This window comes from Pleurodeles waltl, chromosome 5, assembly GCF_031143425.1.
Source record: "Pleurodeles waltl isolate 20211129_DDA chromosome 5, aPleWal1.hap1.20221129, whole genome shotgun sequence".
In the NCBI taxonomy this organism is placed as follows: Eukaryota; Metazoa; Chordata; class Amphibia; order Caudata; family Salamandridae; genus Pleurodeles; species Pleurodeles waltl.
The window spans coordinates 430871632-430899054 of record NC_090444.1 but is presented as its reverse complement, the minus strand read 5'-3'; the positions used below and the strand labels follow the sequence as shown (position 1 = coordinate 430899054).

Here is a 27423-nt window from a genome sequence, read left to right as displayed (position 1 = left end):
CTTCATATTTTGTCACAATCCCTTTGGGGATTTTTAACATGTCAGGAGAATCTCTGACCCTATTTATATTGCTGCCACCATTGATGGGTCCTAGGCCCATCTCTTGTCTTTCCCTTTCTATGGCTAGGAGCTGTCTCTCTAAAGCCAATCTTCTGGCCATCCTGGCTAACAGGAGGTCATCTTCACTGAGAGCATCCTCAGTGATTTCAGAAATGTGGGACCCTCCTGTGAGGGACTCACTATTTCTGACTAACACAGTTGGAGACAGGACTTGAGGGGTCCTGTTCTCCCTATTTAGGACTGGAGGAGGGACATTGGCCTCCAAGTCACTAATTTCTTCCTCTGTGATGTCATCATCAGAGGGGTTGGCTTTTTCAAACTCTGCCAACAGCTCCTGGAGCTGAATTTTGGTAGGTCTGGAGCCAATGGTTATTTTCTTTATATTACAGAGAGACCTTAGCTCCCTCATCTTAAGATGGAGGTAAGGTGTGGTGTCGAGTTCCACCACCTGCATCTCTGTATCAGACATTATTCTGCTAAGAGTTGGAATACTTTTTAAAGAATCTAAAACTGTTTCTAGAATCTAATTTCAAACTTTTAACAAACTTTTAAACTCTAAAAGACAATGCTAAACAGGGACTTAACACACAAGGCCCTAGCAGGACTTTTAAGAATTTAGAAAAATTTCAAATTGCAAAAATGAATTTCTAATGACAATTTTGGAATTTGTCGAGTGATCAGGTATTGGCTGAGTAGTCCAGCAAATGCAAAGTCTTGTACCCCACCGCTGATCCACCAATGTAGGAAGTTGGCTCTGTATGCACTATTTCAAAGTGAGGAATAGTATGCACAGAGTCCAAGGGTTCCCCTTAGAGGTAAGATAGTGGCAAAAAGAGATAATACTAATGCTCTATTTTGTGGTAGTGTGGTCGAGCAGTAGGCTTATCCAAGGAGTAGTGTTAAGCATTTGTTGTACATACACATAGACAATAAATGAGGTACACACACTCAGAGACAAATCCAGCCAATAGGTTTTGTATAGAAAAATATATTTTCTTAGTTTATTTTAAGAACCACAGGTTCAAATTCTACATGTAATATCTCATTCGAAAGGTATTGCAGGTAAGTACTTTAGGAACTTCAAATCATTAAAATTGCATGTATACTTTTCAAGTTATTCACAAATAGCTGTTTTAAAAGTGGACACAGTGCAATTTTCACAGTTCCTAGGGGAGGTAAGTATTTGTTAGGTTAACCAGGTAAGTAAGACACTTACAGGGCTCAGTTCTTGGTCCAAGGTAGCCCACCGTTGGGGGTTCAGAGCAACCCCAAAGTCACCACACCAGCAGCTCAGGGCCGGTCAGGTGCAGAGTTCAAAGTGGTGCCCAAAACACATAGGCTAGAATGGAGAGAAGGGGGTGCCCCGGTTCCGGTCTGCTTGCAGGTAAGTACCCGCGTCTTCGGAGGGCAGACCAGGGGGGGTTTTGTAGGGCACCGGGGGGGACACAAGTCCACACAGAAATTTCACCCTCAGCAGCGCGGGGGCGGCCGGGTGCAGTGTCGAAACAGGCGTCGGGTTCGCAATGTTAGTCTATGAGAGATCTCGGGATCTCTTCAGCGCTGCAGGCAGGCAAGGGGGGGGTTCCTCGGGGAAACCTCCACTTGGGCAAGGGAGAGGGACTCCTGGGGGTCACTTCTCCAGTGAAAGTCCGGTCCTTCAGGTCCTGGGGGCTGCGGGTGCAGGGTCTCTCCCAGGCGTCGGGACTTTGGATTCAAAGAGTCGCGGTCAGGGGAAGCCTCGGGATTCCCTCTGCAGGCGGCGCTGTGGGGGCTCAGGGGGGACAGGTTTTGGTACTCACAGTATCAGAGTAGTCCTGGGGTCCCTCCTGAGGTGTCGGGTCTCCACCAGCCGAGTCGGGGTCGCCGGGTGCAGTGTTGCAAGTCTCACGCTTCTTGCGGGGAGCTTGCAGGGTTCTTTAAAGCTGCTGGAAACAAAGTTGCAGCCTTTCTTGGAGCAGGTCCGCTGTCCTCTGGAGTTTCTTGTCTTTTCGAAGCAGGGGCAGTCCTCAGAGGATGTCGAGGTCGCTGGTCCCTTCGGAAGGCGTCGCTGGAGCAGGATCTTTGGAAGGCAGGAGACAGGCCGGTGAGTTTCTGGAGCCAAGGCAGTTGTCGTCTTCTGGTCTTCCGCTGCAGGGGTTTTCAGCTGGGCAGTCCTTCTTCTTGTAGTTGCAGGAATCTAATTTTCTAGGGTTCAGGGTAGCCCTTAAATACTAAATTTAAGGGCGTGTTTAGGTCTGGGGGGTTAGTAGCCAATGGCTACTAGCCCTGAGGGTGGGTACACCCTCTTTGTGCCTCCTCCCAAGGGGAGGGGGTCACAATCCTAACCCTATTGGGGGAATCCTCCATCTGCAAGATGGAGGATTTCTAAAAGTCAGAGTCACCTCAGCTCAGGACACCTTAGGGGCTGTCCTGACTGGCCAGTGACTCCTCTTTGTTTTTCTCATTATCTTCTCCGGCCTTGCCGCCAAAAGTGGGGCCTGGCCGGAGGGGGCGGGCAACTCCACTAGCTGGAGTGTCCTGCTGGGTTGGCACAAAGGAGGTGAGCCTTTGAGGCTCACCGCCAGGTGTGACAATTCCTGCCTGGGGGAGGTGTTAGCATCTCCACCCAGTGCAGGCTTTGTTACTGGCCTCAGAGTGACAAAGGCACTCTCCCCATGGGGCCAGCAACATGTCTCGGTTTGTGGCAGGCGGCTAAAACTAGTCAGCCTACACAGATAGTCGGTTAAGTTTCAGGGGGCACCTCTAAGGTGCCCTCTGGGGTGTATTTTACAATAAAATGTACACTGGCATCAGTGTGCATTTATTGTGCTGAGAAGTTTGATACCAAACTTCCCAGTTTTCAGTGTAGCCATTATGGTGCTGTGGAGTTCGTGTTTGACAAACTCCCAGACCATATACTCTTATGGCTACCCTGCACTTACAATGTCTAAGGTTTTGTTTAGACACTGTAGGGGTACCATGCTCATGCACTGGTACCCTCACCTATGGTATAGTGCACCCTGCCTTAGGGCGGTAAGGCCTGCTAGAGGGGTGTCTTACCTATACTGCATAGGCAGTGAGAGGCTGGCATGGCACCCTGAGGGGAGTGCCATGTCGACTTACTCGTTTTGTCCTCACTAGCACACACAAGCTGGCAAGCAGGGTGTCTGTGCTGAGTGAGAGGTCTCCAGGGTGGCATAAGACATGCTGCAGCCCTTAGAGACCTTCCTTGGCATCAGGGCCCTTGGTACTAGAAGTACCAGTTACAAGGGACTTATCTGGATGCCAGGGTCTGCCAATTGTGGATACAAAAGTACAGGTTAGGGAAAGAACACTGGTGCTGGGGCCTGGTTAGCAGGCCTCAGCACACTTTCAATTGTAAACATAGCATCAGCAAAGGCAAAAAAGTCAGGGGGCAACCATGCCAAGGAGGCATTTCCTTACAGTCTGCCCTCCGAAGACGCGGGTACTTACCTGCTGGCAGACTGGAACCGGGGCACCCCTTCTCTCCTTTGAAGCCTATGTGTTTTGGGCACCTCTTTGACCTCTGCACCTGACCGGCCCTGAGCTGCTGGTGTGGTAACTCTGGGGTTGCTCTGAACCCCCAACGGTGGGCTACCTTGGACCCAAACCTGAGACTTGTAAGTGATTTACTTACCTGCTAAAACTAACAATAACTTACTGTAAAGAAATGGCTCCCTGTTGCAGTTACCCCCCACTTTTTGCCTGATACTGATGCTGACTTGACTGAGAAGTGTGCTGGGACCCTGCTAACCAGGCCCCAGCACCAGTGTTCCTTCACCTAAAATGTACCATTGTATCCACAATTGGCACACCCTGGCATTCAGATAAGTCCCTTGTAACTGGTACTTCTAGTACCAAGGGCCCTGATGCCAAGGAAGGTCTCTAAGGGCTGCAGCATGTCTTATGCCACCCTGGAGACCTCTCACTCAGCACAGACACCCTGCTTGCCAGCTTGTGTGTGCTAGTGAGAACAAAATGAGTAAGTCGACATGGCACTCCCCTCAGGGTGCCATGCCAGCCTCTCACTGCCTATGCAGTATAGGTAAGACACCCCTCTAGCAGGCCTTACAGCCCTAAGGCAGGGTGCACTATACCATAGGTGAGGGTACCAGTGCATGAGCATGGTACCCCTACAGTGTCTAAACAAAACCTTAGACATTGTAAGTGCAGGGTAGCCATAAGAGTATATGGTCTGGGAGTCTGTCAAACACGAACTCCACAGCACCATAATGGCTACACTGAAAACTGGGGAGTTTGGTATCAAACTTCTCAGCACAATAAATGCACACTGATGCCAGTGTACATTTTATTGTAAAATACACCACAGAGGGCACCTTAGAGGTGCCCCCTGAAACTTAACCGACTATCTGTGTAGGCTGACTAGTTTTAGCAGCCTGCCACAAACCGAGACATGTTGCTGGCCCCATGGGGAGAGTGCCTTTGTCACTCTGAGGCCAGTAACAAAGCCTGCACTGGGTGGAGATGCTAACACCTCCCCCAGGCAGGAATTGTCACACCTGGCGGTGAGCCTCAAAGGCTCACCTCCTTTGTGCCAACCCAGCAGGACACTCCAGCTAGTGGAGTTGCCCGCCCCCTCCGGCCAGGCCCCACTTTTGGCGGCAAGGCCGGAGAAAATAATGAGAATAACAAGGAGGAGTCACTGGCCAGTCAGGACAGCCCCTAAGGTGTCCTGAGTTGAGGTGACTCTAACTTTTAGAAATCCTCCATCTTGCAGATGGAGGATTCCCCCAATAGGGTTAGGATTGTGACCCCCTCCCCTTGGGAGGAGGCACAAAGAGGGTGTACCCACCCTCAGGGCTAGTAGCCATTGGCTACTAACCCCCCAGACCTAAACACGCCCTTAAATTTAGTATTTAAGGGCTACCCTGAACCCTAGAAAATTAGATTCCTGCAACTACAAGAAGAAGGACTGCCTAGCTGAAAACCCCTGCAGAGGAAGACCAGAAGACGACTACTGCCTTGGCTCCAGAAACTCACCGGCCTGTCTCCTGCCTTCCAAAGATCCTGCTCCAGCGACGCCTTCCAAAGGGACCAGCGACCTCGACATCCTCTGAGGACTGCCCCTGCTTCGAAAAGACAAGAAACTCCCGAGGACAGCGGACCTGCTCCAAGAAAGGCTGCAACTTTGTTTCCAGCAGCTTTAAAGAACCCTGCAAGCTCCCCGCAAAAGGCGTGAGACTTGCAACACTGCACCCGGCGACCCCGACTCGGCTGGTGGCGATCCAACACCTCAGGAGGGACCCCAGGACTACTCTAAGACTGTGAGTACAAAAACCTGTCCCCCCTGAGCCCCCACAGCGCCGCCTGCAGAGGGAATCCCGAGGCTTCCCCTGACCGCGACTCTTTTGAATCCAAAGTCCCGACACCTGGGAGAGACCCTGCACCCGCAGCCCCCAGGACCTGAAGGACCGGACTTTCACTGGAGGAGTGACCCCCAGGAGTCCCTCTCCCTTGCCCAAGTGGAGGTTTCCCCGAGGAACCCCCCCCTTGCCTGCCTGCAGCGCTGAAGAGATCCCTAGATCTCCCATTGACTTCCATTACAAACCCGACGCTTGTTTCTACACTGCACCCGGCCGCCCCCGCGCTGCTGAGGGTGAAATTTCTGTGTGGGCTTGTGTCCCCCCCGGTGCCCTACAAAACCCCCCTGGTCTGCCCTCCGAAGACGCGGGTACTTACCTGCAAGCAGACCGGAACCGGGGCACCCCCTTCTCTCCATTCTAGCCTATGTGTTTTGGGCACCACTTTGAACTCTGCACCTGACCGGCCCTGAGCTGCTGGTGTGGTGACTTTGGGGTTGCTCTGAACCCCCAACGGTGGGCTACCTTGGACCAAGAACTGAACCCTGTAAGTGTCTTACTTACCTGGTAAAACTAACAAATACTTACCTCCCCTAGGAACTGTGAAAATTGCACTAAGTGTCCACTTTTAAAACAGCTATTTGTGAATAACTTGAAAAGTATACATGCAATTTTGATGATTTGAAGTTCCTAAAGTACTTACCTGCAATACCTTTCGAAGGAGATATTACATGTAGAATTTGAACCTGTGGTTCTTAAAATAAACTAAGAAAAGATATTTTTCTATATAAAAACCTATTGGCTGGATTTGTCTCTGAGTGTGTGTACCTCATTTATTGTCTATGTGTATGTACAACAAATGCTTAACACTACTCCTTGGATAAGCCTACTGCTCGACCACACTACCACAAAATAGAGCATTAGTATTATCTATTTTTACCACTATTTTACCTCTAAGGGGAACCCTTGGACTCTGTGCATGCTATTCCTTACTTTGAAATAGCACATACAGAGCCAACTTCCTACATTGGTGGATCAGCGGTGGGGTACAAGACTTTGCATTTGCTGGACTACTCAGCCAATACCTGATCACACGACAAATTCCAAAATTGTCATTAGAAATTGATTTTTGCAATTTGAAAAGTTTTCTAAATTCTTAAAAGACCTGCTAGGGCCTTGTGTTAGATCCTGTTTAGCATTTCTTTTAGAGTTTAAAAGTTTGTAAAAGTTTGAATTAGATTCTAGAACCAGTTATAGATTCTTAAAAAGTATTCCAACTTTTAGAAGCAAAATGTCTAGCACAGATGTGAATGTGGTGGAACTCGACACCACACCTTACCTCCATCTACAGATGAGAGAGCTAAGGTCACTCTGTAAACTAAAGAAAATAACAATGGGCCCCAAACCTACCAAAATACAGCTCCAGGAGCTTTTGGCAGAGTTTGAAAAGGCCAACCCCTCTGAGGGTGGCAACTCAGAGGAAGAGGATAGTGACTTGGAGGACAATTCCCCCCTACCAGTCCTATCTAGGGAGAACAGGGTCCCTCAAACCCTGACTCCAAAAATAATAGTCAGAGATGCTGGTTCCCTCACAGGAGAGACCAACACCTCTGAAATCACTGAGGATAACCCCAGTGAAGAGGACATCCAGTTAGCCAGGATGGCCAAAAGATTGGCTTTGGAAAAGCAGCTCCTAGCCATAGAAAGGGAAAGAAAAGAGATGGGCCTAGGTCCCATCAATGGTGGCAGCAACTTAAATAGGGTCAGAGATTCTCCTGACATCCTAAAAATCCCCAAAGGGATTGTAACAAAATATGAAGATGGTGATGACATCACCAAATGGTTCACAGCTTTTGAGAGGGCTTGTGTAACCAGAAAAGTAAACAGATCTCACTGGGGTGCTCTCCTTTGGGAAATGTTCACTGGAAAGTGTAGGGATAGACTTCTCACACTCTCTGGAAAAGATGCAGAATCTTATGACCTCATGAAGGGTACCCTGATTGAGGGCTTTGGATTCTCCACTGAGGAGTATAGAATTAGGTTCAGGGGGGCTCAAAAATCCTCGAGCCAGACCTGGGTTGATTTTGTAGACTACTCAGTAAAAACACTAGATGGTTGGTTAACTGGAAATGAAGTGTGTGACTATGTTGGGCTTTATAATTTGTTTATGAAAGAACACATTTTAAGTAACTGCTTCAATGAAAAGTTGCATCAGTATCTGGTAGACCTAGGTCCAATTTCTCCCCAAGAATTGGGAAAGAAGGCAGACCACTGGGTCAAGACTAGGGTAACCAAAACTTCCACTGGGGGTGACCAAAAGAAAGGGGTTACAAAAACTCCCCAGGAGAAAGTGGGTGACACTAGAAACAAAGAAAAAGAGTCCTCTGTAGGCCCCCAAAAACCAGAACAGGTGGGTGGGCCCCAAGACACAACCCAAAACAAAGGTGGGTACCAGGGTAAGAACTGGGATGCCACTAAGGCATGGTGCCACAACTGTAAACAGTCTGGGCACCACACCAAGGACACTTCTTGTCCCAAAAACAAACCCCAGAACAAGATTCCAGGGGTAACCAGTGTAGCCATGGGAGATGACTCCTCAGATGAGGAGGTCTTCATAGCCTTCAACTGGAAACAGGGCCCAACAGGTGAGTTGGAGATCCCAGAGGGAAGTAGACACTTCCACCACCTACTGGTGAATGGAATCCCAACCACTGCCCTGAGAGACACTTGTGCCAGTCACACTATTGTGCATGACAGGCTGGTGCTCTCAAACCAGTACATCCCAGGTGAGACTGCCAGGGTAAGAGTTAGCCTAGACAGGGTCACTAAGAGGCCTGTGGCTTTAGTGCCCATAGAAGTGGGTGGCACTCTTAACTGGAGAAGGGTAGTAGTCAGTACAGACCTCCCCCTTGATTGTCTCCTTGGAAATGACTACCCAGAGGTTAGTCAGAGCCCAAGAGAGGAACTGGTCCAGTGCCAGTCCTCTCCCAAGTATTCTGGAAGTCCTGCCTCTGCAGTAAATGCAAGCAGACCCCAGAAGAAGAAGAAAAGAAAACAGAGTAGGAAGGGTGGACAACCTTTAGCCAAGGTTACAGCAAGCCAAGGAGATTCTGCTCCAGTAGGGGAGAACTCCAAAAATGGCCCTGATAAAGTCCAACCTGACCCACAAGAAGTCCTGGCTAGTCAGGCAACTGTTAAACCTGAGTGGGTGGCTCCTCAGCTAACAGAAGAAAGAGTGGAAGAAGGGTGTTTACTACAAGATGTGGTAACCCCCCACTCTAATACAGCAGACAGGCAACCTGAACCCAAAGAAGCCTGTAACTTAGCCCCTTCCCTTTTAGGCGAAGAGCTAAAGGTGTGGTTCTGGGCACTGACAGCTGTCAGTGGCCTCTGCTGGGTGTTAGCCTTTATGGCTGCACTATCCTTGGCATGGTGGTCTGACCCCATGCCAAATAACAAGTTAGGCCCCCTGACCCTGTTGGTCATGGTGGGGTTACTCCAGCTCTGGGTAACCTCTTTGGGTAAGCTAGGGGTGACCCTGGCTAAGATAAGATTAGCAGAGGTGGATACCTCTGACCTCAAAATAGAGAGAATGGGTGAAGACATAAAAAGCACAGACAAGAGGCAGTTCAGACTAGGTCCTATCACTGTGGAAGTGGGTCAGTTCCCCAGAGGGAATGACCTGAACAGGAGGATGTAAGGCAGAGTAGGCCCTGCAACAAACCAGCCATTTCCTCTACTCTTCCTCGCCTGACAGACTAGGAAGACTCTTCCAGCGTTGGCTGAGTCTCCTGGCCTGTGGGCTGGGGGGGGCTTGTGTAAAGAAATGGCTCCCTGTTGCAGTTACCCCCCACTTTTTGCCTGATACTGATGCTGACTTGACTGAGAAGTGTGCTGGGACCCTGCTAACCAGGCCCCAGCACCAGTGTTCCTTCACCTAAAATGTACCATTGTATCCACAATTGGCACACCCTGGCATTCAGATAAGTCCCTTGTAACTGGTACTTCTAGTACCAAGGGCCCTGATGCCAAGGAAGGTCTCTAAGGGCTGCAGCATGTCTTATGCCACCCTGGAGACCTCTCACTCAGCACAGACACCCTGCTTGCCAGCTTGTGTGTGCTAGTGAGAACAAAATGAGTAAGTCGACATGGCACTCCCCTCAGGGTGCCATGCCAGCCTCTCACTGCCTATGCAGTATAGGTAAGACACCCCTCTAGCAGGCCTTACAGCCCTAAGGCAGGGTGCACTATACCATAGGTGAGGGTACCAGTGCATGAGCATGGTACCCCTACAGTGTCTAAACAAAACCTTAGACATTGTAAGTGCAGGGTAGCCATAAGAGTATATGGTCTGGGAGTCTGTCAAACACGAACTCCACAGCACCATAATGGCTACACTGAAAACTGGGGAGTTTGGTATCAAACTTCTCAGCACAATAAATGCACACTGATGCCAGTGTACATTTTATTGTAAAATACACCACAGAGGGCACCTTAGAGGTGCCCCCTGAAACTTAACCGACTATCTGTGTAGGCTGACTAGTTTTAGCAGCCTGCCACAAACCGAGACATGTTGCTGGCCCCATGGGGAGAGTGCCTTTGTCACTCTGAGGCCAGTAACAAAGCCTGCACTGGGTGGAGATGCTAACACCTCCCCCAGGCAGGAATTGTCACACCTGGCGGTGAGCCTCAAAGGCTCACCTCCTTTGTGCCAACCCAGCAGGACACTCCAGCTAGTGGAGTTGCCCGCCCCCTCCGGCCAGGCCCCACTTTTGGCGGCAAGGCCGGAGAAAATAATGAGAATAACAAGGAGGAGTCACTGGCCAGTCAGGACAGCCCCTAAGGTGTCCTGAGCTGAGGTGACTCTAACTTTTAGAAATCCTCCATCTTGCAGATGGAGGATTCCCCCAATAGGGTTAGGATTGTGACCCCCTCCCCTTGGGAGGAGGCACAAAGAGGGTGTACCCACCCTCAGGGCTAGTAGCCATTGGCTACTAACCCCCCAGACCTAAACACGCCCTTAAATTTAGTATTTAAGGGCTACCCTGAACCCTAGAAAATTAGATTCCTGCAACTACAAGAAGAAGGACTGCCTAGCTGAAAACCCCTGCAGAGGAAGACCAGAAGACGACTACTGCCTTGGCTCCAGAAACTCACCGGCCTGTCTCCTGCCTTCCAAAGATCCTGCTCCAGCGACGCCTTCCAAAGGGACCAGCGACCTCGACATCCTCTGAGGACTGCCCCTGCTTCGAAAAGACAAGAAACTCCCGAGGACAGCGGACCTGCTCCAAGAAAGGCTGCAACTTTGTTTCCAGCAGCTTTAAAGAACCCTGCAAGCTCCCCGCAAAAGGCGTGAGACTTGCAACACTGCACCCGGCGACCCCGACTCGGCTGGTGGCGATCCAACACCTCAGGAGGGACCCCAGGACTACTCTAAGACTGTGAGTACAAAAACCTGTCCCCCCTGAGCCCCCACAGCGCCGCCTGCAGAGGGAATCCCGAGGCTTCCCCTGACCGCGACTCTTTTGAATCCAAAGTCCCGACACCTGGGAGAGACCCTGCACCCGCAGCCCCCAGGACCTGAAGGACCGGACTTTCACTGGAGGAGTGACCCCCAGGAGTCCCTCTCCCTTGCCCAAGTGGAGGTTTCCCCGAGGAACCCCCCCCTTGCCTGCCTGCAGCGCTGAAGAGATCCCTAGATCTCCCATTGACTTCCATTACAAACCCGACGCTTGTTTCTACACTGCACCCGGCCGCCCCCGCGCTGCTGAGGGTGAAATTTCTGTGTGGGCTTGTGTCCCCCCCGGTGCCCTACAAAACCCCCCTGGTCTGCCCTCCGAAGACGCGGGTACTTACCTGCAAGCAGACCGGAACCGGGGCACCCCCTTCTCTCCATTCTAGCCTATGTGTTTTGGGCACCACTTTGAACTCTGCACCTGACCGGCCCTGAGCTGCTGGTGTGGTGACTTTGGGGTTGCTCTGAACCCCCAACGGTGGGCTACCTTGGACCAAGAACTGAACCCTGTAAGTGTCTTACTTACCTGGTAAAACTAACAAATACTTACCTCCCCTAGGAACTGTGAAAATTGCACTAAGTGTCCACTTTTAAAACAGCTATTTGTGAATAACTTGAAAAGTATACATGCAATTTTGATGATTTGAAGTTCCTAAAGTACTTACCTGCAATACCTTTCGAAGGAGATATTACATGTAGAATTTGAACCTGTGGTTCTTAAAATAAACTAAGAAAAGATATTTTTCTATATAAAAACCTATTGGCTGGATTTGTCTCTGAGTGTGTGTACCTCATTTATTGTCTATGTGTATGTACAACAAATGCTTAACACTACTCCTTGGATAAGCCTACTGCTCGACCACACTACCACAAAATAGAGCATTAGTATTATCTATTTTTACCACTATTTTACCTCTAAGGGGAACCCTTGGACTCTGTGCATGCTATTCCTTACTTTGAAATAGCACATACAGAGCCAACTTCCTACACTTACCTCCCCCAGGAACTGTGAAAATTGCACTAAGTGTCCACTTTTAAAACCGCTATTTGTGTTTTATGTGAAAAGTATATATGCTACTGTAATTATTCAAAGTTCCTAAAGTACTTACCTGCAATACCTTTCAAATTAGATATTACATGTAGAATTTGAACCTTTGGTTCTTAAAATAAACTAAGAAAATATATTTTTCTATAACAAAACCTATTGGCTGGATTTGTCTCTGAGTGTGTGTTCCTCATTTATTGCCTGTGTGTATGTACAACAAATGCTTAACACTACTCCTTTGATAAGCCTACTGCTCGACCACACTACCACAAAATAGAGCATTAGTATTATCTCTTTTTGCCACTATCTTACCTCTAAGGGGAACCCTTGGACTCTGTGCATACTATTCCTTACTTTGAAATAGTGCATACAGAGCCAACTTCCTACACTGATGACCAGCACTTTGTTAGACACATAAGCAACAAAAGCAGTGCAATTCAAAGAAACGATGTCTTGTTGGGTGCTGTTGTGCATCAAGATTTGCTAAGCAGGGACTCGGAAAGAACCGCATGAAAGAATCCAAGCCCACTCTAATACGGAAAGTCGTCTTCTGCTTTGGTTAGGAGTGCCTGTGATGGGTATATGTAAAGTGGCGATGTCTTCCTCCACAACTTTGCCAAGCATTATTTGGAATTCGATGTTCGGCAAGGATAGACACTTCACTCACACGGTCTTACGGGATTTTCTCCTTTGAATTTCCTTCAGACCCTCCTCCTAGGGGAGTATTGCTTGACAATCTACTCACAAGTGAGAAATCTGCATGTAAAGGTATCCACCAGAAGTAAAAACGTACTGATTTCTTACGTTCCCCTCTCTGAAAGAAGTTTATTGGTGGTATAATAGGATGCCAGTTTAGTTTATTGCATTGCACATATTTCACTGTTGATGTTCATCTCGTTCCCTCCACGAGACGTGATTAAAACCGATGAGAAATGATGTTGGGATGGGTTCTATATTGTGCCAGTAACATAGCCTCAACTCAATTTCTGGTGTTTAGTTGGATTCAGCTCTCCCTATTGGTGTCGGAGAGATACCAGACTTTTCTGTATCAAGTCTGGTGCCTAGGAAATTCAGAGGTATGTACTCTGCATTGAGATGGAGTATTCTGCAAAAGATAGTTACTGAAGGTAAGTTGCTTTTTCTACAGGAATGTATAATTTCTGATACTTGTATCGCAAGTGTCCACATTTTGATAGTAATATTCCATCCGACATACCTCATTATTTCTCTGTTTCATGTGTCAAAGTTCTTCCTTTCTGACTGGGATCAGTGCCATTTTTTTTTTTTTTTTTTTTTTTTTTTAAATGCCTTATATTAGTATATTAGGGTTGAAGTTTAGTAAGCCAAACTTTGGTCTTCAAACAGTTATATAAATACAGATTTTAGTTCTGTAGGTTTTTCAGCACACTTGGATAAACGACCCAGATTAACATTTGGAATTCCATTTTGGCCTTGAATCCTAGCCATACATGTGCCTGATAATTCTGCACTCACCTGTGTCCTTACTTGAGAGACTACTCCTGGTCGTCATGAAAATATCAGCAGAATAAGTGGAATTTCCCTGCTTCACCAAACTTTTCACTTGTACCTTTCTCTCCGTATTTTATTAACCCACCCTTTGCTAGCTCTATGAAGCAGTTCTGTCACTGTACAAAACCACCAATAATTCGGCCATAGTTTCAAAATTCAGTTGAATACATGTTTATTGATCTTTGAACAGTTTACTGCGTCTCCAGCTAAAAGGATTACTGAGACCCCGATTCTAAAGAATGAAGTTCTTGCTCATTTCACAGCCATACAGTGTCTGTAAACCAAGAGATAGTATTGTAGCATTATTATTATCTTCTATAGATACATATGAAACCAGTACAAAAAGGCGTTGAACTAAATAAATTAAGGCATCAGCCCATCTTCTGTGTGTCAACTCTGGTTTTAGCTTATTTGTACATATATCGAACAACAGATTTGATATTTGCCTACCTTTGAGGATACAATGAGAAGCATTGGGTCAGCTTAATAGCTGTGAAATTATCCAGTTTTTATGGTCATGTAGGGGACATCGAACGAGATATTACAATCTCTTAGGACTGATAGACTAACATAATTAGCCATATGATCAGCCTCGAAGGAAGCAACCTAATTTGTGGTAATTTCTTTAGGAACATTCTGGAACGAAGCAGAGGACCGGGGGTTAATAATGATAGATAAATGGGTGTGCGCATGGTATATGCAGTTTTGAATAGCCAACGTTTCCCAAAGAGTTGTCAATTCTAAATTAATATGCTCGCCAAAAGCTTTTCAAAATGTGTAATACCTCTACATCCCCCTGACTCGCCAGCCTCTCACCCCCCAGTTGTAGGTATGTATTTTGGGTGTATGTTTATCCTATAAAGCGGGTGCTACAAGAACATTGAGTTATCAGTGACCTGGAGTTCTATTACTAATCTAAGATATGGTGCCGGGTGTACAAGGCAGCCAAGTACCTTAAGGGTTTACTAGTTAGTACAGATCTGTCATCAAGGAAGTGATAATGTACATATGGTGTGGTAGGTAGGTTTGGTCCTCTTACAATTTCCTGCTACTCATCCCTGTCTCTAAATAGTCTATACCTTTTATTGGTGAGTATGAAGTCCTGCTATTTTAAGGTACTCTTCTAATTGGAAGTTAAAGTAATCTCTCCCACGTAATCCCAAGTAATCCTACTCACGTTGTGTTTTGCAGTTAGGTATATTCCGGAAAACGTGCTTATAATAATGGATAATTCAACTGCTATGGTGCAACATGGAAAGGGTTTGCTGTCTGTAAAAGTGTGTGTTCTTGAGCTTCTGTGAAAATGTTTTTTTTTATTTTTTTTTATCCCTTCCTCCAATAGATGGAGAATCAGATTGTAGTCTCCGACTATGCACAAATGGACAGAGTATTGCGTGAAGAGAGAGCCTATATATTGAATTTGATCAAACAAATTAAGAAGGCTGGATGCAACGTACTACTCATCCAGAAATCTATCTTGAGGTAAGTCAGCTACAGCAATACATTTCCTTCAGTTAGAATACCAGAGTATTTTTCCCTAATGGCTTCTTTAGAATATATTGCTAAGAAAATTTGAGATCTCCCAGGAGAGTTTTTTTTTTTTTAAACCTCAGTTTTTGTCATTGAGCCCGCCTCACATGTAATCCGCTTCACACCTTCACACCTTTACATGTTACGTTTGTGATCCGTTCCAGCACCTTAAGAAAGGAGAGTAAAAACAGGACCCCACCCAGGGCGTGTTCCACACTCTTTCTGGTTCCAACACATTCACACTTATTTTATGGCCTTACCAAGTATTCTTGAACTAGCAGTTAGCTGTATTTTATGTTGGCTATAATTAAAGGCCTGATGAACTCATCACCGATATGTGCCATATGTCTAGTGAGGCCTCATGTGCCCTATTACCTTTCATCAAGAGCCATCTCCTTGACGTCTGATTAAGGAAGATGTCTCTAAGAGACTATATGACAGACTGGATATTTGCCTTAGCCTTTCAGGGGCTGTAGTTTATATTCTGCTTTGATATTTCTGGCATTCAGGCAACATTTAAAGAGGCACCACTGATCTGGCATCATTGAGGTCACCTTTGTACTTCTGGCCTCTACTTAACCGTCTATCTCATACCCCAGTCTCTGTCCACCACCTATTGATGTTGAACTGTATAGGCCCCCACAGGGGTGAGCCGGTAGAGAGCTCCCCCAAAGTTATTTTACTGAAGTAAACTAACTCTAGCAGAACTGTAAGTTCGATGGCATCTGTCGCTGTAGATACGCATGTTCTGCAATAGCTCGCCATCTGGTGTTGGGCCGGAGTGTTACAAGTTGTTTTTCTTCGAAGAAGTCTTTCGAGTCACGGGACCGAGTGACTCCTCCTTTTGTCTCCATTGCGCATGGGCGTCGACTCCATCTTCGATTGTTTTTTTTTCCGCCATCGGGTTCGGACGTGTTCCTGTCGCTCCGAGTTTCGGAACGGAAAATTAGCTAATTTCGGAAGATTTTCGTCGGTATTGTTGCGTTCGGGATTGGCGTACTTACATTCAACACCGCATCGAAGATCGAAGAGCTCCGGTGCCCTTCGGGGTAGTTTTTCGATCCTCCGTCGGGGCCTGGTCGGCCCGACCGCGTGCTGAAGAACGCCGATGGAACGGACCACGTTTCGTTTCTGCCCCAAATGCCACAATAAATACCCCTACACAGACCAACACTTGGTCTGCAACCTGTGCCTGTCACCTGAGCACAGCGAAGACACCTGCGAGGCCTGTCGTGCGTTCCGGTCCCGAAAAACACTCCGAGACCGTCGAGCCAGAAGACTTCAGATGGCGTCCGCACCGACAGCCCAACGGGAGTTCGAGGAACAGGAAGAGGAAGGTACCTTCTCGATCCAAGACTCAGACTCCGAAGGATTCGACGATACACAAACCGTGAGTAAGACGTCGAAAACCACACAGAGAAACATTTACAAGGCCCAGGGGACGCCACTGCCACCAGGCCATGGCTCGACCCATAAATTCGGTGACCGACCGTCGGCACCGAAAAAGGCCCAAACAGTGCCGAGATCGTCCGACTCCGGTCGAGACACCGGCACGCAGCCTTCTCGGGACCGAGAAAGTGCTGGAGACAAGCCTCGACACCGAGATGCCGGTGTGGACACGGCTCGACGCCGAGACAGCGGCACCGAAACAGATCGACGCCGAGAGGTTTCGGCCCCGAAAAGGAAAAAAGTCACCTCGGAGCCGAAAAAACACGCAGACAAAGTTTCGATGCCGAAACAAACTGCAAGCGACCCAGCTTCAGGCTCTTATACTGAAGAGCACTCGCTAACCTCCCAAATGCAGAAGCATAGGTTTGAGGAAGAGCTACAAGCAACTGATGTGGACCATACGCAAAAGCGTATCTTCATTCAGCAGGGGACAGGAAAAATAAGCACCCTTCCCCCCATTAGGAGAAAGAGGAGGTTGGAGTTCCAGACGGAACAAACACCACAACCAAAAGTGGTGAAAAGAGTTACACCACCACCCTCTCCTCCGCCCGTGATTGACGTTTCACCAGCACAAACTCCATCACACTCCCCAGCTCACACCACCATGAGCCAGGGTGGCCAAGATCAGGACGCATGGGACCTATACGACGCCCCAGTGTCAGATAACAGCCCGGAGGCATACCCTACAAAGCCATCTCCACCAGAAGACAGCACCGCGTACTCTCAGGTGGTGGCTAGAGCAGCACAATATCACAATGTAAGCCTCCACTCAGAACAGGTCGAGGATGATTTCTTGTTCAACACACTCTCCTCCACCCACAGCTCATACCAAAGCCTGCCTATGCTCCCTGGTATGCTCCGGCACGCAAAAGACATATTTAAGGAGCCGGTCAAAAGTAGGGCAATCACACCAAGGGTGGAAAAAAAGTATAAGCCGCCTCCTACGGACCCGGTTTTCATCACTACACAGCTGCCACCAGACTCTGTTGTTGTAGGAGCAGCTAGGAAAAGGGCCAACTCACACACATCTGGAGATGCACCACCCCCAGATAAAGAAAGCCGCAAGTTCGATGCAGCTGGTAAAAGAGTCGCAGCACAAGCTGCAAACCAGTGGCGCATCGCGAACTCCCAGGCACTACTTGTGCGCTATGACAGAGCCCACTGGGACGAGATGCAACATCTCATAGAACATCTGCCCAAGGACTTACAAAATAGGGCAAAGCAAGTGGTCGAGGAAGGACAGACCATTTCCAACAACCAGATCCGCTCCTCCATGGACGCTGCAGATACAGCTGCACGGACAATTAATACATCTGTAACTATCAGAAGGCATGCATGGCTCCGAACGTCTGGATTTAAACCAGAGATTCAACAAGCAGTTCTCAATATGCCTTTTAATGAAAAAGAACTGTTCGGTCCAGAAGTGGACACAGCGATTGAGAAACTCAAAAAAGATACGGACACTGCCAAAGCCATGGGCGCACTCTACTCCCCGCAGAGCAGAGGGAATTACAGCACATTCCGTAAAACGCCCTTTCGAGGGGGGTTTCGAGGTCAAAGCACACAAGCCAGCACCTCACAAGCCACACCGTCCAGTTACCAGGGACAGTATAGAGGAGGTTTTCGGGGGCAATATAGAGGAGGGCAATTCCCTAGAAATAGAGGAAGATTTCAAAGCCCCAAAGCCCCTACTACTAAACAGTGACTCACAGGTCACTCACCCCCTCCACACAACACCAGTGGGGGGAAGAATAGGTCATTATTACAAAGCATGGGAGGAAATCACTACAGACACTTGGGTTCTAGCAATTATCCAACATGGTTATTGCATAGAATTTCTACAATTCCCTCCAAACATACCACCAAAAGCACAAAATTTAACAACACACCATTCCAATCTCCTGGAGATAGAAGTGCAGGCACTATTGCAAAAGAATGCAATCGAATTAGTGCCAAACACACAAATAAACACAGGAGTTTACTCGCTGTACTTTCTGATACCAAAGAAGGACAAAACACTGAGACCAATCCTAGACCTCAGAGTAGTGAACACTTTCATCAAATCAGACCACTTCCACATGGTCACACTACAAGAAGTATTGCCATTGCTAAAACTGCACGACTACATGGCAACTTTAGACCTCAAGGATGCTTATTTCCATATACCAATACACCCATCGCACAGGAAATACCTAAGGTTTGTATTCAAAGGAATACATTACCAATTCAAGGTACTGCCTTTCGGATTAACAACCGCACCAAGAGTCTTTACCAAATGTCTAGCGGTAGTCGCAGCACACATAAGAAGGCAGCAGATACATGTGTTCCCATATCTAGACGACTGGCTAATCAAGGCCCATTCGTTAATAGAGTGCTCAAATCACACAAATCATATCATACAAACCCTCTTCAAACTAGGGTTCACCGTCAATTTCACAAAATCCAAAATTCTGCCACGCAAGGTACAACAATACCTGGGAGCCATAATAGACACATCAAAAGGAGTAGCCACTCCAAGTCCACAAAGAATTCAAAATTTCAACACCATCATACAACGCATGTATCCAACACAAAAGATACAAGCAAAGATGGTATTACAACTCCTAGGCATGATGTCATCATGCATAGCCATTGTCCCAAACGCAAGACTGCACATGAGGCCCTTACAACAATGCCTAGCATCACAGTGGTCTCAAGCACAGGGTCACCTTCTAGATCTGGTGTTAATAGACCGCCAAACTTACCTCTCGCTTCTGTGGTGGAACAACATAAATTTAAACAAGGGGCGGCCTTTCCAAGACCCAGTGCCACAATACGTAATAACAACAGATGCTTCCATGACAGGGTGGGGAGCACACCTCGATCAACACAGCATACAAGGACAATGGAACGTACATCAAACAAAACTGCATATCAATCACCTAGAACTTCTAGCAGTTTTTCAAGCACTAAAAGCTTTCCAACCAATAATAGTTCACAAATACATTCTCGTCAAAACAGACAACATGACAACAATGTATTATCTAAACAAGCAGGGGGGGACGCACTCCACGCAGTTAAGCCTGCTAGCACAAAAAATTTGGCATTGGGCAATTCACAACCAAATTCGCCTAATTGCACAGTTTATACCAGGGATACAAAATCAACTCGCAGACAATCTCTCTCGAGATCACCAACAGGTCCACGAATGGGAAATTCACCCCCAAACTCTGAACACTTATTTCAAACTCTGGGGAACACCTCAGATAGACTTGTTTGCGACAAGGGAGAACGCAAAATGCCAAAACTTCGCATCCAGATACCCACACAAACAATCCCAAGGCAATGCCCTATGGATGAACTGGTCAGGGATATTTGCTTACGCTTTTCCTCCTCTCCCTCTCCTTCCTTACCTGGTAAACAAACTCAGTCAAAGCAAACTCAAACTCATATTGATAGCACCAACTTGGGCAAGGCAACCCTGGTACACAACGCTGCTAGACCTATCAGTGGTACCCTGCATCAAATTGCCCAACAGGCCAGATCTGTTGACACAGCACAACCAAAAGATCAGACACCCAGATCCAGCATCGCTGAATCTAGCAATCTGGCTCCTGAAATCCTAGAATTCGGGCACTTACAACTTACCCAAGAATGTATGGAAGTCATAAAACAAGCAAGAAGGCCATCCACCAGGCACTGCTATGCAAGTAAATGGAAGAGGTTTGTTTGCTACTGCCATATTAATCAAATACAACCATTACACACAACTCCAGAACATGTAGTGGGTTACTTGCTTCACTTACAAAAATCTAACCTAGCTTTCTCTTCCATTAAGATTCACCTTGCAGCAATATCTGCATACCTGCAAACTACCTATTCAACTTCCCTATATAAAATACCAGTCATTAAAGCATTCATGGAGGGCCTTAGGAGAATTATACCACCAAGAACACTACCTGTTCCTTCATGGAACCTAAATGTTGTCCTAACTAGACTTATGGGTCCACCTTTTGAACCCATGCACTCCTGCGACATACAGTTCCTAACCTGGAAGGTGGCATTTCTCATCGCCATTACTTCCCTAAGAAGAGTAAGCGTGATTCAGGCGTTTACTATACAGGAACCTTTTATACAACTACACAAAAATAAAGTCGTCCTAAGGACCAATCCTAAATTTTTGCCAAAGGTTATTTCACCGTTCCATCTAAATCAAACAGTGGAACTTCCAGTGTTCTTTCCACAGCCAGATACCGTAGCTGAAAGGGCACTACATACATTAGATGTCAAAAGAGCATTAATGTATTACATTGACAGAACAAAAAACATCAGAAAGACTAAACAACTCTTTATTGCATTTCAAAAACCTCACGCAGGAAACCCAATTTCAAAACAAGGTATAGCCAGATGGATAGTTAAATGCATCCAAATCTGCTACCTTAAAGCTAAACGACAGCTGCCCATTACACCAAGGGCACACTCAACCAGAAAGAAAGGTGCTACCATGGCCTTTCTAGGAAACATCCCAATGCAAGAAATATGTAAGGCAGCCACATGGTCTACGCCTCACACATTCACCAAGCACTACTGTGTAGACGTGTTATCCGCACAACAAGCCACAGTAGGTCAAGCCGTATTAAGGACATTATTTCAGACTACTTCCACTCCTACAGGCTGATCCACCGCTTTTGGGGAAATAACTGCTTACTAGTCTATGCAGAACATGCGTATCTACAGCGACAGATGCCATCGAACTGAAAATGTCACTTACCCAGTGTACATCTGTTCGTGGCATCAGTCGCAGTAGATTCGCATGTGCCCACCCGCCTCCCCGGGAGCCTGTAGCAGTTTGGAAGTTACCTTCAATTATTTATATATGTATCATCTCAACCTTAAATAGGTGCATACTTAGTCACTCCATTGCATGGGCACTATTACTACAATTCAACTCCTACCTCACCCTCTGCGGGGTAAAAACAATCGAAGATGGAGTAGACGCCCATGCGCAATGGAGACAAAAGGAGGAGTCACTCGGTCCCGTGACTCGAAAGACTTCTTCGAAGAAAAACAACTTGTAACACTCCGGCCCAACACCAGATGGCGAGCTATTGCAGAACATGCGAATCTACTGCGACTGATGCCACGAACAGATGTACACTGGGTAAGTGACATTTTCATTCTCCTTGTAGCCTGGGATGGGAGAGATGAAGTGTTCCTCCTCGCTCAAGTTGGGGCATAAGGGGGCACTTTGGATGGCCCTGTGTCAGCAGAGCAGTCTTTCTCTGATGTAGGGCACTGTAAAATGGATACCATCTCCATTGTGCTCCCATATTGTCAAGATCACTGGAGGAAAAATAGAGCAGACCAGAAAAAAATGTAGTGAGTGGTACAGTTTTTCAGGGCTAGACAGAGCAGCATAGCCCTCCCAGAACAAACTGACCCGGAAAGCCTCCTGCGCAGGCAACTATCCTCTGATATGGAAACTCGTAAAACGGCAGTCTGCATTACCATGAAGTGCATCTTTTCTTTTCTTTTTTTTTTTTTTTTTTGGTAACGTCCAACCCATGTAGTGAGACTGAGCAGAAGTTATTTCTTTTATCACCGTGTGTTAAAAACAACAGTATGTTTTATGTGGTAACTGACAGTTCAGTGGCTGAGTCTCCATGTGTTGTGCATAGTTAATTCGAACAAGATAATTAAAGAAAACTGTTCATGGCATGATTCGGTTTCATTAATGTGATGTTATTCCTTTAATGTGTAGGGATGCTCTAAGTGATCTGGCTTTACATTTTTTGAACAAAATGAAGATCATGGTGGTCAAAGATATTGAGCGGGAAGATATTGAATTTATCTGTAAGGTAATGACGCAGCTTTAACTCTGTATTCTTCGGTTATCTGGGTTTCTTCGGCATCAAATGTTATTTGAGCATGATTGTATAAGCATCAGGCAAAGACGAAATAGCATCTATTTAAGGCTGTGAACTTTATTTTCTAACTATTTCTAGTTAGTTATTACATCTCTCAATTTTAAAGGTGATGTCTATAAATAGCAAAGGAGTACAGTGCGCTGTGTGAGTGGTGGATCCATTTTTTGGCACAGGTGAATGGCACGGAAAGATGCTCACTCGTATGCTTCCATCGCATTTAAAGTCTGGCAAGTTACTTTATCTTCAGTGTCTTTCTGTTCAGTCTACTGAGAGAAAGTGGCATGAATGCAGGCAAGGATCATGCTGTGCTTTCCTACTGAGATTGCGGTAGCGGGGAAAGCTGGGGGCATAGGTACAGGTGATGGGAAGTGTGGGATAAAGTATCAGAAACTGGAAGTCTCAACACGTCTCCTTTACAATGCGAGCAGTCTTGTTCTTATTTTCAACTAGTTTGCTCATGCTGAGACTGTAGGCTTGTGTAGGAAGTTGGCTCTGTATGTGCTATTTCAAAGTAAGGAATAGCATGCACAGAGTCCAAGGGTTCCCCTTAGAGGTAAAATAGTGGTAAAAATAGATAATACTAATGCTCTATTTTGTGGTAGTGTGGTCGAGCAGTAGGCTTATCCAAGGAGTAGTGTTAAGCATTTGTTGTACATACACATAGACAATAAATGAGGTACACACACTCAGAGACAAATCCAGCCAATAGGTTTTTATATAGAAAAATATCTTTTCTTAGTTTATTTTAAGAACCACAGGTTCAAATTCTACATGTAATATCTCATTCGAAAGGTATTGCAGGTAAGTACTTTAGGAACTTTAAATCATAAAAATTGCATGTATACTTTTCAAGTTATTGACAAATAGCTGTTTTAAAAGTGGACACTTAGTGCAATTTTCACAGTTCCTAGGGGAGGTAAGTTTTTGTTAGTTTTACCAGGTAAGTAAGACACTTACAGGGTTCAGTTCTTGGTCCAAGGTAGCCCACCGTTGGGGGTTCAGAGCAACCCCAAAGTCACCACACCAGCAGCTCAGGGCCGGTCAGGTGCAGAGTTCAAAGTGGTGCCCAAAACACATAGGCTAGAATGGAGAGAAGGGGGTGCCCCGGTTCCGGTCGGCTTGCAGGTAAGTACCCGCGTCTTCGGAGGGCAGACCAGGGGGGTTTTGTAGGGCACCGGGGGGGACACAAGCCCACACAGAAATGTCACCCTCAGCAGCGCGGGGGCGGCCGGGTGCAGTGTAGAAACAAGCGTCGGGTTTGTAATGGAAGTCAATGAGAGATCTAGGGATCTCTTCAGCGCTGCAGGCAGGCAAGGGGGGGGTTCCTCGGGGAAACCTCCACTTGGTCAAGGGAGAGGGACTCCTGGGGGTCACTCCTCCAGTGAAAGTCCGGTCCTTCAGGTCCTGGGGGCTGCGGGTGCAGGGTCTCTCCCAGGTGTCGGGACTTAGGATTCAAAGAGTCGCGGTCAGGGGAAGCCTCGGGATTCCCTCTGCAGGCGGCGCTGTGGGGGCTCAGAGGGGACAGGTTTTTGTACTCACAGTCTTAGAGTAGTCCTGGGGTCCCTCCTGAGGTGTTGGATCGCCACCAGCCGAGTCGGGGTCGCCGGGTGCAGTGTTGCAAGTCTCACGCTTCTTGCGGGGAGCTTGCAGGGTTCTTTAAAGCTGCTGGAAACAAAGTTGCAGCTTTTCTTGGAGCAGGTCCGCTGTCCTCGGGAGTTTCTTGTCTTTTCGAAGCAGGGGCAGTCCTCAGAGGATGTCGAGGTCGCTGGTCCCTTTGGAAGGCGTCGCTGGAGCAGGATCTTTGGAAGGCAGGAGACAGGCCGGTGAGTTTCTGGAGCCAAGGCAGTTGTCGTCTTCTGGTCTTCCTCTGCAGGGGTTTTTCAGCTAGGCAGTCCTTCTTCTTGTAGTTGCAGGAATCTAATTTTCTAGGGTTCAGGGTAGCCCTTAAATACTAAATTTAAGGGCGTGTTTAGGTCTGGGGGGTTAGTAGCCAATGGCTACTAGCCCTGAGGGTGGGTACACCCTCTTTGTGCCTCCTCCCAAGGGGAGGGGGTCACAATCCTAACCCTATTGGGGGAATCCTCCATCTGCAAGATGGAGGATTTCTAAAAGTTAGAGTCACCTCAGCTCAGGACACCTTAGGGGCTGTCCTGACTGGCCAGTGACTCCTCCTTGTTGCTTTCTTTGTTCCCTCCAGCCTTGCCGCCAAAAGTGGGGGCCGTGGCCGGAGGGGGCGGGCAACTCCACTAAGCTGGAGTGCCCTGCTGGGCTGTGACAAAGGGGTGAGCCTTTGAGGCTCACCGCCAGGTGTTACAGCTCCTGCCTGGGGGAGGTGTTAGCATCTCCACCCAGTGCAGGCTTTGTTACTGGCCTCAGAGTGACAAAGGCACTCTCCCCATGGGGCCAGCAACATGTCTCTAGTGTGGCAGGCTGCTGGAACCAGTCAGCCTACACAGATAGTTGGTTAAGTTTCAGGGGGCACCTCTAAGGTGCCCTCTGTGGTGTATTTTACAATAAAATGTACACTGGCATCAGTGTGCATTTATTGTGCTGAGAAGTTTGATACCAAACTTCCCAGTTTTCAGTGTAGCCATTATGGTGCTGTGGAGTTCGTGTAAAACAGACTCCCAGACCATATACTCTTATGGCTACCCTGCACTTACAATGTCTAAGGTTTTGCTTAGACACTGTAGGGGCACAGTGCTCATGCACTGGTACCCTCACCTATGGTATAGTGCACCCTGCCTTAGGGCTGTAAGGCCTGCTAGAGGGGTGTCTTATCTATACTGCATAGGCAGTGAGAGGCTGGCATGGCACCCTGAGGGGAGTGCCATGTCGACTTACTCATTTTGTTCTCACTAGCACACACAGGCTTGTAAGCAGTGTGGCTGTGCTGAGTGAGGGGTCTCTAGGGTGGCATAATGCATGCTGCAGCCCTTAGAGACCTTCCCTGGCATCAGGGCCCTTGGTACCAGAGGTACCAGTTACAAGGGACTTATCTGGATGCCAGGGTGTGCCAATTGTGGGATCAATGGTACATTTTAGGTGAAAGAACACTGGTGCTGGGGCCTGGTTAGCAGGGTCCCAGCACACTTCTCAGTCAAGTCAGCATCAGTATCAGGCAAAAAGGGGGGGGGGTAACTGCAACAGGGAGCCATTTCTTTACAGCTTGTATGTACATTTCGTCGATTTTACTTAGGATGCTAGCTCACTTCATGTGAAAATTGTTCAAGGACAGCAAAAATCCTTATTGTTCATCACGGGGGTCTCCTTTTGATATTCAAGCAATGCCTATGCCTAAGTGCAGTATACCACAACATATTTCAATATATAATGTTTTGATTTTTTTTAAATGAACTGTAAAAACTTAGGTAAGAGATAGTTCTTCGGCGCTTTTGTGTGTGTGTGTGTGTGTGTGTGTGTGTGTGTGTGCACATGTTTTATTTTTATTTGGAGCTACCTGGAATTGCATGTTGGCCCTATAGATCACACAGGAGTGAATTGACTACTCTAATTTTCACCAAAAAAAAAAGATTAATTGGCGCATATAGTGATACACCTTTAAATGAAAGAATCTGATACAGTGGCAGTTAATGTTTGTGGTCTGTAACGCCTCAACAGAGCTGAAGTTAATTACACCGATATTTCTTTAGTAATTATTTCTGACGTTTTTTTTAATTTATTTTTTATTTTTAGCCCAGGACTGTCTTTCCTCCGCCGTCTGTTCCCCATTTTTTGGCATTTTGAGTTGTGTCCCTACTGTGTTAGTAAATAATCCTCAAAGGGCGAAGGTGTGTGGTTAACTTTCTAAATTCAGACATCCTTGACGATACTTGTAGAAGTTTGAAGAACAGTGAGAGCTTACCTGATGGCTGAGCTTTCCTTCTGTGGAAGAAAAATGAACGTGCTATCTCTTTTTTCCTACCACTTCCGAAGAGTTAAGAAAGGTGATGCCTTCTCCCGAAGGCTTGTTTTGCCATTATGGTACCCTGTGGTGTTCCTCAGAAACAAGCTTTGTTAAAAACCAATAAGTCTTGCCTAAGTGAGAGCTTTTGGCTTTGTCCATTTGTTTTAGCCATGTCCTACAACAGTATGGCTGTATAGCATGGTTAATGCCTGGCTGCATAATGGCACTTTTTTTTATTTTATTTTTGGCCATGGCACACAGCAGCCGCACTGCTGTAATGTATGCCAAACAAAATATTGACTAAGCAAATAGCTCTTGCTTAGGTGAGACCTGTTGGCCTTGCCAGTACTGGTATTGTTTACGGCATTATAGCCCTTCACGTTCTCTTTTCAAACGATTATGGACTGCCTGGTACTATGGTGCCCTCAGTGGCCGTTTAAGTAACAGGTACTAATGAATTTTTACCTTTTCCTCAGTCTACCTATCACGTATGAAATATAAAAATAAAAAAAATCCTGGCGTCTGGTGATATATACTGACTAGATGGTTCACATCAAAGGATGAGCTGACTCTTATACGCATTAACTTCTACGTTATTGCCTGCTGTATTCTGAAAAGGCTCGTGCTAGTCTAAATAATAAAAAACAACAAGAATTTGTAATGCAACGGGTCTCGCGTTTGCTCGTGTTATAGCTGACAGCGTTGTAAACTCCAAACCCGACTTTTCACTCATAATGAAACCTATCGGCAAAAGTGCAATTAACTGTGTAACAGGGTCGATATTATGTAAAGCGCTCGAATTCTGCCAAGCGAGATCGCGCTGGGAAAATAGAGAAAAAGTAGTCCACGAGCTGGACGGAAAACAGCGAGCCTCGCATGTTTTCTGTACTTGGTCGATGCACTCGAGGAGGGCTATCCACTGGAAAAGGCATGACGTATGCATGCCTTCTACTAATGAAATCAAGCAGATTCTAACAGGCAAGCTCAGGAGCCAGTGAAAGACACTGACGTGACGTGGACAGGGCTCCCAGCCCTTTTTAGTTCCTTAAGCGTCTCGCTTAGCGAAGCGCATGCGACGCAGACTCTACCCTAAAAAAATGAATAACGCTGATTGTCCGGTCTCCTTGACTAAATGGTGCATGAGCCAACAGAGACATTTA

General features: G+C 46.9%; 1 protein-coding gene across 1 annotated transcript in view; it reads left to right on the top strand.

The window, feature by feature from the left end:
- CCT4 (chaperonin containing TCP1 subunit 4) overlaps positions 1-27423 on the top strand; it is a 284229-nt gene that overhangs the window by 90169 nt on the left and 166637 nt on the right. Inside the window, exons 8-9 of the mRNA XM_069234201.1 lie at positions 14814-14953; positions 22191-22287. Of these exons, the coding sequence (XP_069090302.1) occupies positions 14814-14953; positions 22191-22287 (237 nt within the window). The remainder of the gene's footprint in view (positions 1-14813; positions 14954-22190; positions 22288-27423) is intronic.